Source organism: Haemaphysalis longicornis, unplaced genomic scaffold (assembly GCF_048455015.1).
Source record: "Haemaphysalis longicornis isolate Haplotype H1 unplaced genomic scaffold, Haemaphysalis longicornis Haplotype H1 scaffold_2, whole genome shotgun sequence".
In the NCBI taxonomy this organism is placed as follows: domain Eukaryota; kingdom Metazoa; phylum Arthropoda; class Arachnida; order Ixodida; family Ixodidae; genus Haemaphysalis; species Haemaphysalis longicornis.
In genome coordinates, this window is record NW_027526295.1 from 114,716,886 (window position 1) to 114,733,450 (window position 16,565).

A 16,565-nucleotide genomic window follows, 5' to 3' on the forward strand; every position below is an offset into this window, starting at 1 on the left:
GTTGTCAGAGGGGGCTATGATTGTGCTGGTGGGGCAGGAGAGGAACAGGGAACGACGGAATGATGATACAGATGTCACAGTTCAAGGTTGTGCTGTGCTCGGTGTAAGGTTGTAGAAAACAAAAAGTGGGAGGGGGAGTGTTATTCTGTCGATGTCGTAATAAGCAAGGGCTGATATTTTTTCCTGTTTCAACGTCGGTGCTGCCGCTGCTTTTTATTGAATTTGGCAGCTTTTTTTTTTTTGCTTTTGAACATTTTTGACGAGGTTGGGTGGATGGCACAATGGGATGTCTTTTTGAAATTATATTGCATGCATGACCTCAATCAATGATGAGCTGAACACCTTTTCCCCACCCTTTCAACACCCTTCCAAAAAAAAGGGTGGTGAGGTTGGTCAACACCCTTTTTTTCACGCAAAAAGGGTGGAAAGCTACAAAAAAGGGTGTTGAGATTCAAGAAAAAGGGCGTAAGGGCCTCCCAACACCCTTTTTTCAATTATTTTACACCCTTTTTGGCCAAAAGGGCGTAAAAAAGTTTAGTGTGTACGAACGTTTTGGATGCCCAACCGGTCGCTGCTCTGCATGGGCTGTTAATGATGCGTCATCGTACCAAGCCAGGTCGCAAGCGAGCTAGAAGGGTGAGACATTTTTTTTTGGCGGTGCTCTCAGTAATCTTTTGTCGACATCGTGATGCCGGTTTATGCTGCGCCCCTCCGCACATCTTAACGTATTATTTTCAAAGTAGTAATGCTGGAAAATAATAAATGAATTTAAATCACAGTAGCCCCTTTTTCAAGCTCACATTCCTTGCATAATTTCCGCTAGATGTAGGCCTATGTAAATCACACAAATACGTTCCGTCGTGTCATTCCATCACTGATATTAGCTAGCGAGTCACCTGCGTATTCTATGTTGTCAAATCTTGCACTTTACGTGAAGGAAGTTTTTGTCCACTGTGGCATCACTGTTAGCGAACCTTCGGAATGAGCCCTACGTTTGTTTTGTCATCGTCTTCCCCTTGAAACAGGTATAACTGGTGTTTGCTTTCAGAAAAACGCGTATGCATACTTTCGACTAGAATTACTAAACCCACTTTAAAGGTTGATGACAAACGAAATCGGTGAGGGTGCTCCGCCTTTTTTAATGCAAACATACTAATGAACTTGATAAAATCCGGCGTTTTGCAAGGATAACAATATTGGCAATGCAGCAATTTCGGGTGTCTGGGTTCGTTTAACCAACGAAGAAACCAGAGAGTCAACTCAATTTACGCTAAGAACACAGCTCCCTACTGCATGAATTTTTTGCAGCTCACCCCGCTCATGAAAACTGCCAGGGTGACACCGCAGTATCAACGGAGCTCTCCTGGATCCTCTCGGATAAAAACAGGGCTTCTCAAAGGCAACACACCATTGAATACATCTGGAAGTACTAGACTGCAAATCAGTTAACGAATGTATGTGGCTTGCCCCGTGATTCATAATAAGTGAGACGTCATGGTAAAAAGCTCACAATTACCAGGTCCCACAACACTGCTGATTCTAAGATACTTGTGAATTTTAGTTCTAAAGTGCATCAGAGAGTGGTGCCACCACTGCTTCAAAAATATACATTTCTAAGTATGTCACGCAGGTTGCCCTAGCACCATTTTTATTTGTCAAACTAGGTTATTAAGCGTAAGGCAAATCAATGATTCTTGCGTTAAGTCAATCCCTTATTTACAGGTATGACGTTTGTGGATGAAGAGGACGGCCGTCCAAGGCCAGATGGCGGAACATCAGATGTTACGAACGTGTCCCACCGCGTGCCTACGATCCACCCTTTCTACCGTATCGGGTCGGCATCTGTGATCCACACGGCGGAGTTCTGCCGTGCCGCTGGCACAAAGGAGGCTCGGGACGCTGCGCTGGACGTGGGAAAAGCGCTGGCACTGACTGCTTACCAACTGTTGTGCGACCAGCGTCTCGTGGATGCCGCCTGGGAGGAGTTTCATCGGGCCAGAAGGGACTCTTCTGGCATTGATACGTAATAGAAACATGACATCTAATAAAGTTCGCTCTCACCTCCACAGTTGTTATACCCCTTTTATTATTTTCCGGACCCATATATTGGAAACATCGAAAAAAAAATGTTTCTGCCTTAGGCTATTACTAGCCCGAAAAAGTTCTGGTCTGCTGAAAGTTTACGCTGCGAGGGCAATCTAAAAACTGCACTCTAGATTCTATTCATTTTTAAATAACAGCAAAGTATATTTCAAAATAAAATAAATTATGGTAGTTCGTACGGGGTAGGATAAATAGTACCTAACCTTTATTCGACATTCATCACGCCCTGACTAAAGCATTCACATAGAAATCTGTTGTATACCTGAGTATTCCTCCTCGGTTAGAAGGTAGCTACTCAAGACGTTCACTGTGATGGTTGTCACGTGAACCGATGGTCAGGTTGTCTTTATTGATTGATTGTAGGGTTTAACGCGCCGACGCAACGCAGGCGATGAGGCGCGCCGTAGTGGAGGGCTCCGGATTAATTTTGAACACCTGGGGATCTTCAACGTGCGCCGAAATCTCGTACACACGGGCGTTTTTGCTTTTCGCCTCCATCAGAAAAGCGGCCGCCGCAGCCGGGAATCGAACCCGCGACCTCAGGCTGAGCAGCGCAACGCCTTAGCTACTGGGCCACCGCGGCGGGTTCAGGTTGTTTTTACTAGCTCAGAGAGATGGACATAAGAAAGCCGTTAACGTGTTTAACCAAACATACATTTAATGCACACGAAAAAACACTCAAACAAACAACTTAAGAAATCAATGGTACACACCCGAGAACAATCAAACCTCATACTCAATATACCGAAATACAATTCAAAGCAAACCCTTGAAGTATCTACAAGACAGTCCTACACAGTTCATATCCGCTCATTACATCAAGTCCTAGTTAATGGCTTTCCCTTCACAACTCCATAGTTGTGTCCTATGACTGTGTCCCTAACGGACTGGCCTACCAGGTCGTCGGCGCTGACGTGTCGCACCCGTTGCGTGGCCTCGACTCGGTAATAGCCGTCCTCGTCTCTATTAGGTACCGGCGTTCGATGCGCGCGGTACTTCTTTGGACGGCGTGGGCTCCGCGCGTCGTGAAGTTTCCTCTGCGGCTCCCCGCTGATAGCCGCTCCTGTTGGAGGTCCTTGATTCGGGCGTTCGACGCGCGCAGTCATCCCTTGGGCGGCGTGCTTCCTCGGTGGCCACCTCTTGGTAGCCGCTGCCGCTGGAGGTCCCAGATAGGCTCGGCACGAACGTAGCCTTTCGTGGCCGTCGAGACGAAGGTCGACGGAGCGTCGACGTTGGCCGCTGGTGCCTGAACGATGCCGCTTGGGCCACGAAGACACAGGTTCGTGGTGCCCCTAGAATGACGGGGCCGGTGCGAAGTCGGCCCGCTCCCGCCCAGCCTCGGATGGCATAGTCAATGGCCTGACCGCGTCCCCCTGGCTCGTTCCTTGAATCGCACGTGCTCCTTCCGCCTCCTGGTTTCTTGCCTCCCCGTTTCTTGCCTCCCCTTTCTTTTTGTGCGCCCCGCTTCTATCCCCTCTGGGCTTTCCCGCAGCGCACTCTCATTGGCTCTACGCCTTTCCTATGTCAATGTATGGCCATCACGCCACTTGTCTCCTGCGCGGCGTTCTCTGATTGGATGACCAGTGCGCTACAGCGCCATATTTTCCCATGATGCCTCAGTGTTTCGGCGCTGGCGCTCGCTCATTGGTGCGCTCCTGGCGCGCACTTGAAATTCCCATTCCGTTGTTCTTCTTTTTCACTTTTCTCAGGGGTTTTGGTGCATCCCCTCTCCGGGGGTGCCCTGACATATGATAATGGTATAAACTCTTTTGCCATGGATTCTTCTGCTGCCATTCCAAACCCGCAGTTGTGCACAGAACTTCCGGGTTATACGTCGTAAACATATTGTCCTGGGTAGCGGAGTGCTGCCTATTTAGATGAAGCTAATATTTTACTCCACAAAGCAGTTATAGGGGTCACTAGCAATATTCTTAAAAAAATAAAAGGCAGGTGAAATGGAGGAATTTTGTTTGGAATAGTGTGGTTATGTTCCACCCCCTGTATCCACGACATGATTGCGCCCCTCCAAATAGCCATTCCTCAATTTAAGATTGAACGAATCATCCGCAATCCGCACATTTATTGATTGATTATGAGATGTAATCTGCCGACGCAACACAGGCGATGAGAGGCTCCGTAATGGAGGACTCAGGTGTAATTTTAACCACCTGGAGATCTTTAATGTGAAATGAAATCTCGAACACATGGGCTTTCTTGCTTTTCACCTCTATCAGAAAAGCGGCTGCTGCGGGTGGGAGGCAAACCCGCTTCCTTGAGCTTGATAACATTCAGAATTTTTTCTGTGCTCTCGAATACGTGCGCTTCTAGTAAAGGTGGTCTCATGTAAACCAGTTGTACTCACAATTCAATGCCTGCACGTTGACGCAATTCATAGCATGCTCAACTACAACAAGAAATGTACTGCGATGCTTAGAGAGAAAAAGCACTATATTGAGTCTTAGTGATGCTGAGTTTCACCTCATTATTTGCTCAGAATTTCAGTTCCAAAGCGAATTCAGTCGTATCAGCTTTTCTGCAAAATTACCGCGGCTACTCCACAATGGAAAAAGACGGGTTTCAATAAAGTTTTCAAGTGAATTAGTCTTCCCGATTTGACTTGTGACGGCATACTCATGAGCATGGCGGGGCCCATGCCCGTAATCTTCTGCCCTAAGTTACCATTATCATCTACCACGCCAGTGAGTGGGCTACGATAAGATTGTTGGCGCACCGCTGTGTAGTGATGACGTTTTGAGACACATGTGGTTTATGATTATATATTTGTGCTTTCTTCCGAATAAAGATTTAGTTGAGAGTCAGTGCCGTCTTGTGTCCCCTCTTCCTCGTTGTCAGGTTGTCAAGCGCTGTTTGGGATGGACGGATAACAACTAGCCGAGCTGTCGATTTTGTTGAAGGAAGAGGGATAAACGTGACTACGGAGCAGATAGCCCTGGAAAAGAGTCGCCATTCCAGGACTCCTTGACATCGTCCGGCTTCTTGGTCCCTCTGCACGAGCCAAACCTGGTCGTCAGGGTCCCAGCTGGGCTGTGCTTTCTCCCAGTGCTCAGGGGAGGAGAAGCGCACAGAGGTAGCAGGGGGGTTCGTATCACAGCAACCCTCATAAAACGGTAGATTGTACCCGGAGCCTCGAAAAAGCAGAATAGAAAAGAGTACAGGGTGGGGGCCATAATGTGCACTGTACTGTGGCGGGGAAAGGTGTTGGTTTGGATGCCTCGAAGATGGCGCTCTTGTTCCTTCGTGAGGTTTTGTGTGGAGCAGGATATATTGTTCGTTCCAGGTCCAGGTGCTGCTTGGCTTCTTTAGAGGACAAGAGGGGACAGACCCGCCACGGCTCGCCGAACGCCTGGCTTTCGCGGTGTGTCAGCTGCGGGGCATGCAGGTTGGCAGTTTCGTTGCCACATATATTGCCATCGGCTGGAGCCTAAATAATTCTTACGTGGTGTTGGGGTGGATTCTGCAGTCAAATTTGTGGTTGTGAAGAGAGCTGTGAGTAGAAGCCGCTCGAGAAAGTTATACATTTCTTGTTGCTTGTTGGCAGTCTGTAATAATGTCCTGCGCAGGGATTTCGGCAATTGCTAGGGCGATGGCCTCTTCTGCCTGTAGGGCACCGCTGGTAGGATATAATGGTTTCGGGTGGGGGGCTTGAGTTGTATTCACAACAGTGGTCATGGCTCGTCTTCTGGGGTAGGTGGCTGCGTCTGTATACACTGGGGTGGAGTTGTGGCCGTACTTTTCGAAGATTGCTCGATTTATTTAGGTCTGGCATCTCTGCGATTCTGGTGGTGTGTACGATGCATAATATTGAGTAAAGAGTCCACATCACTGAATTGATGATTCTCATTTTCAACACCCCCAGGCCGATGCTACTCAGTCTACCCACCAGCGCTCAAGAAGAGCTCGTGCCACGCAAATGGAATAGCCAAGTTCCAACAATACGCCTGCTTCTGTCCCTCTTGCCTGACAAGGGCTCTACAAAAATTTATTTTTGTCGTATAGCTCTTACTCACTGAAGCTGGTTGGCTTGACATCCGGTACTCTTGGGACTACAATTTTGGCACGGGAGACCGCAAAGGTTTCCTAAGCCTTGTATCGGCTCGTCAGAAGACCATGCCACTGCTTTAGGTCGGTGGGGCGAGTGCTAGGCTTGGCGGCGAAAGATGGAGTGTTTTGACAATCATACACTGTGTGACAACTGGCCTCAACTTTATTTTTTACCTGCTCCTGCCAGATTCATATACCCAAATAGCTTAAATTTGTTGTTTCTTGTTTAAACCCTTAAGTCCATTGTCACATTGTTTCAGCACCACAAATTGTTTTCTTCGGTGATTACCCCCTTTCTGGCCAATTCCCCATACAGTTGCGAAACTCCGCTTCAGAATCCGGGCGGCGCTAGCCTCCTGCTCTGTCGACGTGCGCGGCACCTAGGAGAAAAAAACTGAACTTCACTTAACTATTATTATTCAAAATTCCTTTGTAAAATAAAGACTGGTTTTTAAATTAGAATACATTAATTAGGTGAAATTTACTTGTGTTTTTGCGGCTTTTCTTTTTAGGACTTACGGCAGCAGCCGAAAACACTCTTGAGGAATACTTCAACGTTCTGCCGACAGACGACAGGCTAGTCAACTTGCCCCGTGCTTGCCCCGTCACAGGGGGGCAACCAAAGACCGGATTTTGATGCATGGGGCCTATGGGGAGTTTCGCAACTGGTATATATCCAGTAACTCTGCTTACTGTGTACAGCCCCTGGCTCTGGCTGAAAAGATGTTTTCCCAATTATTGATCAGCCTCCAAGCATGGACATTGATATTTTTAGAACTGTCTTATTTCTTGCAATTAGAATATGCCAGTGTAGCTGAAAAGTGGGGAAGGTAGCCAGGACCCCTTTCACACATCCGTACCCCTGCACTGCGGCTATACCTAAGTGGGGCTTCCGCATTCCTTCATATTTCAAAACATTTTTTTATTTACGAGCTGATCGTTAAAGAACGTAGCTTGATCAGCCTTAGTCGTTTACCACCTTACCTGTTTTCCGAGTTTTTGCTGGACTACGTCACGTAGCACGTGCCAAGGCTCTGAAGAGGAATAATCTCCATAACCAAGCGTATAGCTGAGTACGTGTACTATCTGTTTTTACTTCAGTATGTTATAGTTTTTTTTTTCCTCAAAATTGCCAACATCACTGCCCTCACACTCCACAGCTCTATTTTACCCTTAGTTTGAATTCTTGACCAGTTTCCCCAATCTGACTTTGCCAATCCCCCAGAGTGGGTACGCGCCACTGATTTTTGGTTCCAACCAACCAACCAACCATGTTCCATTACCAAAGCAACAGCAACAACAGCAGTTTATACGGTTCTATGTCGTAGTTTTTCAGCCGTTTGTCCGGTCCTCATGAGCGCCCTGCTTGCCATTGCCAGCAACTTGTTGGAGAGCCTGAGAGCTCACGCCAAAAGACAGGTGAGTTTGGCAAAATGTCGAGAGGCCTGAGGGCATATTTCGGAAAGGCGATTGTGATGCCTGCGATGGCCGCTGATTTTTTTCGACCTATCTGTTAGCAACAATATTCACATCTTAATAAAGATGACAATTAGTATGTTCCGTAACGAAGTGTTCTAAGCGTTCCCACGTCTGTCTAGAAGTCCTATAAATGAAATAAACATAGGTGAATACAAACCTATGGTGTATTTATTGTAAACACTCAAGTAGAGAAAACAATGCTTCTTTTATTTCTTGCTAATGAAGGAAGAGGAGCGGAGTCCAGACAAATAAGCAGAAGCCATTGCCAATGATCGTTCACGCGAAGCTATTACAATCCTTCAGGTTATGCGGCCGACGTATGTCGGCGAGCTGCACCTGTGGTACCTCTTCTTGCTCATCCCGGCTTCCATACGCTCCCTTTGTTTTTTTCTGCAATCTCGCCATTCCATCTACTGTAATTGGTGTGCTGGTGAAACCTCCCCTTCCCCCAAACTCCCTCTGGTGGGCACTAGCTGCCCTCCAGTGGCGCTCTTTAGTCTGAAGGTCAATATGATGACCTACCGCGAAAATAATTGGGCATATCGTATGAGGCGAAAAAAATTGATGGAGAACTCGAAAGGGATAATGCCAATAACAGCCATAGTTGTAAACATCCTTCACTTCGTGTGTGTTGCCTCTTGCGTGTGTGCTGTTGTGTGTTGTGTCCTCTCTGCTTCGCGTTTGCGTCGTTTTCTGTGTTTTTTTTTTCAACCTTTGGCCTTTTCCTCGCAGATTTTCACCGTTCAATGTTAATGGTTATCTTTTGATATGGAATAGGCCTAATTTGGTATACCTACTAAACTACCAAATAGCTTTGGCAAAAACTGTGCTCAAGGAAATAAGTGTACTAACGCCCTGTCAATTATACGTTCCGCAATGTTCATGCACTATATCAAGGGTTTTAAGTGGGAACGGTACAATTTGTTATTAATTTCAACGTATTTTCTAGTATGACAGAAGGTTCTAATGTTCTAGCGCGCTCGGCCGGGCACGCGCCTATATTTCTTGTGATTGTCTGTCCACCCCCGGGATCAACTAGAGCCGGCATTGGTACTGTTTGGCTACTCAATGTATACGCCATTCTTCTGGCCTCATTGTTCCTGGCTAGGTTGCTTCCTGTGATATCGCTTCACACGATTGCGTTTAGGGGTATCCTCATAAATAAATCATCAATATTTCTCTCCACTCTCATTCACACTAAATGAAAGTAAACAACGTAATGACCCTGTGGCTTGCAAAGTGAGATGCATTACTCATACATAGTTCAAGCACGTGATTTTGGGAACATTGCATACAAACATTCCCGATGGACGCGTTATTTGGTGTAGTCACCCGCTACGCATTCGACAATAAGTCTAGTGCAAAGGAAGTGAGCGAAAAAAATCACGGATCCAAGACGCGTTGCTTGTCTTAGGGTTCTTCTTAGTTCCGGGTGACGTTGGTCTTGAGGCTTTCGCGTCGTCCCCCACATCAGCAGGCCTGCCAGCAGGTGCGAAGTGCTGCCGATGTCTGTTCCAGGGTAGCACACCCTGTCTGGGGCTAGCGTGTGCGACCCAATCTCGGCATGAGCTCACGCTGGAGTGACTCATCCGAGCAAACTTAATGACGGAACAATTCAGCTGTCACCGGATGTTCATCAATCGTTAACTCTCGGTGCGGATTTGGCTGAAATAGTTGAAGTTGGCTTTATTCCGGGTGCGTCCGATGAGATTTACTATCATGTTAGCCCTCGGAAGCAGCTGTTACTCACTGTTTAGTGCGCACAATTCTTCCTTCAGCCGTGAAAGGGTAATAAGAGCATGATACCTCGTCCTTGTTCAGACGCCTGTTTAAACAGGTGGAGGTAGGCCGACTCTTCACACTCCTTCGGTTTCGCCCCGCGAAAGTGTCCCTCAATGCTATTACGAAGACACACAGAATCGGCATCACGTTTTCAAAACGTCAGCTGGTCTGGTAGTAAATTAGCCTCCAAACACCCGTAGATTCTTTCTCAGAACAACATATGATGCAAATTTACGTATTCTTACTAGACCTAGCTATCCCATGTTTTTACTGTCGTAGTTGTTCGCTGAAGTGTTCGTAGTATCTCCTCTTTTTGCAATCCACCGTAGCGCTACTTTTGCAAGAAAACAACTTTACATTACCTTATGTGCAAACAGAATATTATTGGGAAGCTGTGCTAAGGCCGCCCAATAGTTGTCACCATCATGGCAGATTTCAAGGATTGTACGGCTTATTTCCCGAAATTGTATCTACCATTCATTCCCATCGGGGGGTGGTGTCAAAACTGTTCCGTGTTTATCTTCTCTAGATTATTTACGGATGCTCAAAAGGGTATTTCAGTTTTTTACCGTGAAATACCCAGTGACTGCAGTTTTGCTGTGTTTAGGTGTCTTGCATTCCGTTACCCAATATTTCACTTTGGTGCAAATGTCTGTCGGTGGTTTTGTCTTTCGCCTACCGATACTAAATTCGAATGAATTACTGGTGTTCCAGAAAGTAGCAATATTTACCGTACAAACCCAGACACGTGAAGACACATTTAAAGTGCCAGCAGCACCACTACAACAAAATTTTACATATCCCGGAACTTAACCGTGTTGTCCCACTCATGGCATAAATATAGGTTCATATAAAGGTGAAGGATGTGCTAGGTTTTTATGGCGCGGCTTTAAATCTCGAGCTCTTTTGTTGCGGTGAGTTAGAGGAGGTCGCACATTTTTAGACTAAAAACATGTAAAGAAGACGCGATAAGTCTTCAAGTGTCAGAGTATCTCTTCTGCCTTTATCTTCGCAGGTTGTCAGGTTCTTGGCTTTCGCCTTATCGCAGCCGCACCGAGCATGGCTTCTCCTGTTTCCTCTGTACGCTCTGGTCCTCTGCATTGCTTTCGTCCTTACCTTCTGCTTTACTGTGCTCGCCGTGTGGCTTTTGCGGAATGGTTTGCTGGCCGAAATACCGAATCAGGTTCGTATCGCGCACGTGTTCCTAGACTAGCATGCGTCATCATCTAGAAAGAGAGAATTAAAAGAAATTATTTAGCCTAAAATACCGTAGTACAAATTAGGCTTCGCTTTCAGGTTTCTAATATAATAGCTAAAAATGAATCGCATTCAAGATTGGCGGTATAGATATCCTTTTTTCTTTACACAGTTGTTTAAAGGTGCTCCCCTAAAGTAGATTGAGATGCTTAAAGTGGCTATGCAGACAAAATACAAATTTATTTTATTAAAAAGATTTGGTGTTTTTTCGTGGCACCCAGTGCTTTTTCGGCAGGAAACGGTGCTTTATTCTCTGAGATATTAAATATTTTAGGCAAACCTTTCAATTCCCCTAAATCGTGTTTTATGATTAAGACAATAACGTATGCACAGCAGGGCCTTAAATCCAAAGACAGTACGCCGACCAGGGCTGCTACAACTCACAGACGGCCGTTCCCGTTATCCTGTTCATCGCCCACTTTCATAGATGGCGCTGCAGTAGCGCTGAAGTGCCAGTGTTCGCACATTGCTCCTGACCGGTCTTCTATACCTGCCGGTGTTTTAAAATCGGTTATAGAAATGATTTCCTAAAACTTGTGTTTTAGGAAAGCTATGTTTTTCCTCTTTTTCTTTTTCTCTCTTTTCAGCCGACCTTTAAAAATCTCAAGTTCAACCGTGATGATTACCTAAATTTCACGCCTCTTTTCAACGTCTCCAACGCATACCTTAGACGGGACCTCTTCTCCTGGCTCCCGTATTTCTCACCTTTCAGAAACAACTCACCAAATATGTTTCAGGTGGGCAGCTGGGAAGCGATTAGTTGTTATATAGAAAACGAAGGTATTACCTTTAAGTTGGCAGATTGCGAGCTAGGAATGCCGTCTGAACTTACCTCTAATGTGTCCTGTGTTGTGGACGCGTGTTGTGTTAACTGTGCTGGTTAGCTGCTTTCGCCTGAAACATTAGCTTTAGAATATCGGGCATGATCTAATAACGTAATCACACGGAGACGCAGTAACGACGTCCATTCTGCCTCAATGCAAGAAATGCATGAAACACTGGAATACACTCAAACCAGATTCAAGAAATTTCTCGCTATGGTTACAACGCCGTGCCTATGCGACGGCCGGCCGTAAATGTGGCGGGGAGGCCACAAATACTTTGATTTACACCCCTGCAAGCTCTAACAGGAGTACGAACTACATGGTTACACGCAGCCTAGCGTAATACGACGTTGATTGTGTTCGACGATGGTAATTAAAGGTGGACGTCTAAGCATCGTTGACACGTTTCTGCTTACATACCTTAAGTTATCTGTGTCCCCAAATAGCCATATAATTTTACTTTCACTGAAAGTAGATACAGGCATATTCCTTTCCTAATTTGTGAGACCACACTTTATCTATTAACAGTTGGTTGTTATCTAACATCAACGGCCGCGATTTCTCAAGAATACGCCTCACAATACCGGACGTTCTCCCCCCCCCCCCCGTATTTAGCAAATACAATGTTTGCACAGCACTTTATGTCTTTATTGTGCTAAAGAAATTATTACAAGTGATCATGTACCTCGTACATCCAGTTGAATTTTCCCGCTAGGGTAAGGGCGGCGCACGTTTAAAGAGAAGAAACATATTTGGGTCACCAGATTGAAGCCAAAAGAGACAATATGCGGCTTTTCCATCGAATGTTTTCGACAACTGGGTCATGTTTCTGCAAAGGCTACAATGCGGAAAAAATCTACACTGTCGTCATATCGCAATGTGTAATTTAACCAGTTGAACCTATAAGCCTAGTCAAAAGGCACTGCTCAAGATTTTTATCCTGGTGTATCTTGGTGTATCGTACCTCGTACAACCTCACGTGATTGAATAATTGGAGCGGCAGAATGCTTATAGCGAACGTCAGTTTTCTATCCTCCTAATTTAACGTTCCGTTATAAGTCCAAGGCGTTGAGGTTCGAAGTGCATTGTTTGCCGATGTATGTGCCACTTCCCTTCGTAATCAATCACCTGAAAGGATATGTTGTCCATATTACTTTACCAGCCGAGCCATGTTCAAGCTTTTGTGGTTTACCCTGTAGCGCTACCAGAAAACTATAATGGTCGCCGAAGTGGACAGGGTGAAAATGCGTCTAGGCCAAGAAGCGTGAGGGAATGTGGCGAGGGGTAAAGGAGCCTACAAGCGGCTGTGGGGAGGGAGTGCGCGTCTGAATAAGAATATACGGTTAGCCGGGTCCCGTGAATTGATCCCGAGACCTTTACCCCGTTGAACCGGCAACCGAACTACAGGGAAATCCCAACAGTCCGAGAGGTGCGGGGTTAGCAGCAGCGGGGAACAATAACATGTTCACCCAAAAGAAAAAAGGTTAGGTTAGCCCGCAGTGCGCAATTCCTACAAGAAAAAAAAAAGCCTGAAGGAATTTTCAGAAGTATTAGAGCCAAATGGGTTCATATTTTTTTTCAACGTTTATTGAAATGTAGAAAAAACACCTGGGGGTCTCTTGCTAGTGCATCAGACCCCCTTAGGGGTAGCGATAAGTTAAGGTTCACGATGGGTATGGGTGGGAAACAGCAAGAGAAAATAGTGGGTCGGGATATGAAATGCAGCAGAGTGTCCCACACTGCCTTCGCTAAATTAGGTGGGTAGGACAGACGCAGGAGATCATTTAAGGAATTTGGTAAGTTAGCGGGAAGGGTGTCTAGGAGAACCTGTCTTTCAGTTTGAAATTGGGTGCATGTCCAAATAATGTGTTCAGTGGTGTCCGGAATTTCACAGGGGATACATATGCCTTGATTAGGTGACGAAAGAAAAAAACTGTTGTCGTTTTGCAGGGAAAAGGTTGGTAAGTGTCATTAGCTGTCTGAGGCGGACTTGTTGATAGCGAGAATAGGACTTGGGAATGGGAGTGTGGTTTACCAGGGAGGCGAGAATGTCTTTTCGTTGTTGTTTGATGGCGGTCCGGTGCTCGTCAGGGTCATTATCGCAGTCCGAAGGCGTCCAGCTGCCTTGGGGCACGTTTGGGAACGATGCACGTGCAACCAAATGGGCCGCCTCATTCACGGGGATTCCGACATGGCCGGGCACCCATGTTCTGTTGATGAAGGATGCTCTTGAGTTCTTAGATATTCTTTACTCGTAGGCTGTATGATAGTTGATGGCGACATTCCAGGAAAGCTTCCCAACTATCTATGTGAATGTGTATGAGTTTTTACATTAAAAAAGATTATATGTTATGAACAATGTGACGAACTGAGAGGATGATACTTTCTTGTTCTGCCCTTTTAATGGTCGTATCTGGTGGCAAGGAATGAACGCTATTGAAGTTAAATGCCGGTATATGCCACGCCGAAGTTGTGCTGGATTCTGTTTTAGATGCGTCAGTGTAGATGCTGAGTGTATTAGGGTGGCAAAACCGTTTCTGGGGTTGTTTTGCAGATTTCCGCCTCTCTTGTGGTTGGGGATCGGGTTTAGGATCCGTTAATGATAGGGTGGTCCATGTTTCTGATGTGTTGGCTGTGTCTGGCAGCTGCGAGGTATTGTGGGTTCATATTGAAGTGGGAAAAATGTGGTCTGATTCAACTAGTGTTAAAAGGCGGCATTCAGCGGCGCAGCTTGTGATGACCTAGCTTCACCCCATATAGCTTCGCCCCGCATCCAACTCAAGTGGTGGCTAAGGAAGTGTGCCCCCATATCGTGACCGCTGTAATGTGTGGGGGACCGACCGGCCGGCAGGAGAATAAGACTTAGACCCGCCACGCATAACTTAGCAAAGCCTAAATACAACTTTGCAAAACCTTGCACAACCTCGCGATACTATGAAACTGTTTTGCCAAGCTTAGGATAACATCACGAAACCTGAAAACGACTTTGGCAGGCCTGCCAACATACCAGAACCTAACATAACCTGGCAAAACCTAAAAGCAACTTAGCCAAGCCACGTAAAAGCTAGGTGGTCGGAAGCTCCGCTGTTGACTCAGGCCTTGCACCATTAGGGCATGCTGCGCACATTTTTTTTTTGTAAACGTAGGTGAAAACGGTATGGCCATTTGCAGTTTAGCTGCAACCGAATATTCGAACAATCGGTAAAGCGTCAAACTACAAGTGCTAGTAGTTGTCAATTAAGGGCAGTAAACCGGACATTTATATAAATTTTAAAGCAATTCCCGCTGCTCACAAAGGAAAATACGCCCGATGGAGACGAAGGAGCACTTATAATTGTATGTTCATTGGGAGCACTGCAGAATGTATGGGCAATACTTTTCTATGTTAGGAACCGTTCCCCTAGAATTGTTTTATCACGCACATTAACCAACCCCTTCCCGAGAGTAAATACTGGAAGGAATCCAATGTCGTCTATTCGATCATTTAAAACACACTCTCTCGTCTGAAATTTCCAGGTTTACAGCCTGACAAAATGCCGCCGCTTGGAAAATTCAAAACACATCGATGAGATGGACATCGACGGCTTGGTGGGGTTACTCGCCATCATTCTGTATTCTATTAATATATCGATAAACCTGCTGCGCTATGTAGTCATCGCCGCCGAATATTTGGAAGCCCTGCTCGGCGCAGCGGCTCCAGCAGTGCCATTGACTCGGCGTCATCACGACCGCGCCAGAGGTTGAGGGTAAGGATGCCAGGCGAGCAGACAATACGCGTGATCCGCTATTTGTGGCTTCGTTATTAGGGCTTCGTTTAATTTATCTGTGCCTTGCGTGCAGTTTGTTTTAGCGAAAAAGGCGTTTTGAATCTGTTTCTCACTGAATGAACCAACAAGCGTTGTTCCGCAATAGAATCGCTTGTTATTCGTACCGCAGACACCAACGGATGACAGACACAACGGATGATTAACTGCAAATAGTATAGAACGCACGGAATCAGGCTATATCAACATTCTTCTGCTGACCTTTTTTGAAATTGATATTTGTTCTGTAATTTATTTACATACTAATTTCAAGCCTCCAGAGGTGTGGCGCGACACCCTGTCTACTGATGTATGTTCTTTGTGCGTACGAGTAACAGCAGTACAGGGAAAGCTTGAAACAGTATCTCTTTAACAAGTACATAGTTTTTAATACATCCTTTCTATAGCATAGTTACTTTACAGTAAGCTGGTAAACTTCAAAAGAATACGGATAGGCAGAGGCCTTCCAAGTAAAAAACGAGTTATTTACCGCAAAGTGCACAAATTTGTTTTTGTTGTATTCAATTTCACACCATTTATTTTTTTTACAGGTTCCAGCTCCTTGGATGATACTAGCAGCATCTGTGTTCTCATAATATGTTGTGGTACATTTCTTTTTATAGACCTCAATTAACTCGAAATTAATTAACAATTCTCCAAAATCTAAATAAAGGTATTTTTGGTTCAATGGGTGGTGAGGAAAGTATTTAAAGAGCATTGGTTTTTACACCTCGCTTCATCACTGAAATTAAAGTCCGGCCTTGGACAATTAGGGCATGCGGAGATGGTGGTTTCATTAAAAATACAAACCCCAAAAATAAAACGGGCCCCTAATTCCTCGTGCTGCACTGTTTGAGCCTCCTACGACTCATGCACTGCACTTTCTAAGTATTCAACAAGTTAAAAAGCAGCGCTAAAATACGGTGTTAAGTATCAATCGCTGCATAGCGTTAAGAGCAAGTAGCCTAAGCGAGCAACAACGCCACCAGAAGGCATCAAGCTGCACCAACACCGATAAAAACGCACACTTGTCAAATACCTCTGACCACATTGGCGACATAAATCCCGTATTTCGGCCACTTTCCCTCTCACTGCACGTAACAAAATAGACTTGTTAAAGAAGAATATTACTGAGCACGCACTTTCCAGTTTTAATGTATTGACACGACTCGAAAGAAATTAAGACCATGTGAGAATTTTGTACTAAATAAGAAAAACTCCCACCTCCCCTCGCGGGAACCCTTGTGTAGATGCG

The 16,565-nt window shown here is 45.6% G+C and overlaps 1 protein-coding gene across 2 annotated transcripts in view; it reads left to right on the forward strand.

The window, feature by feature from the left end:
• The window catches only part of LOC144169128 (xaa-Arg dipeptidase-like), a 62,255-nt gene extending 60,194 nt beyond the window's left edge, over nucleotides 1-2,061 (forward strand). For both annotated transcript variants that reach the window (XM_077698157.1, XM_077698156.1), the window contains one exon: nucleotides 1,723-2,061. In XM_077698157.1, coding sequence (XP_077554283.1) covers nucleotides 1,723-2,027 — 305 coding nt within the window. In that variant the 3' untranslated portion in view covers nucleotides 2,028-2,061. The remainder of the gene's footprint in view (nucleotides 1-1,722) is intronic.
• Nucleotides 2,062-16,565: the final 14,504 nt, after the last annotated feature.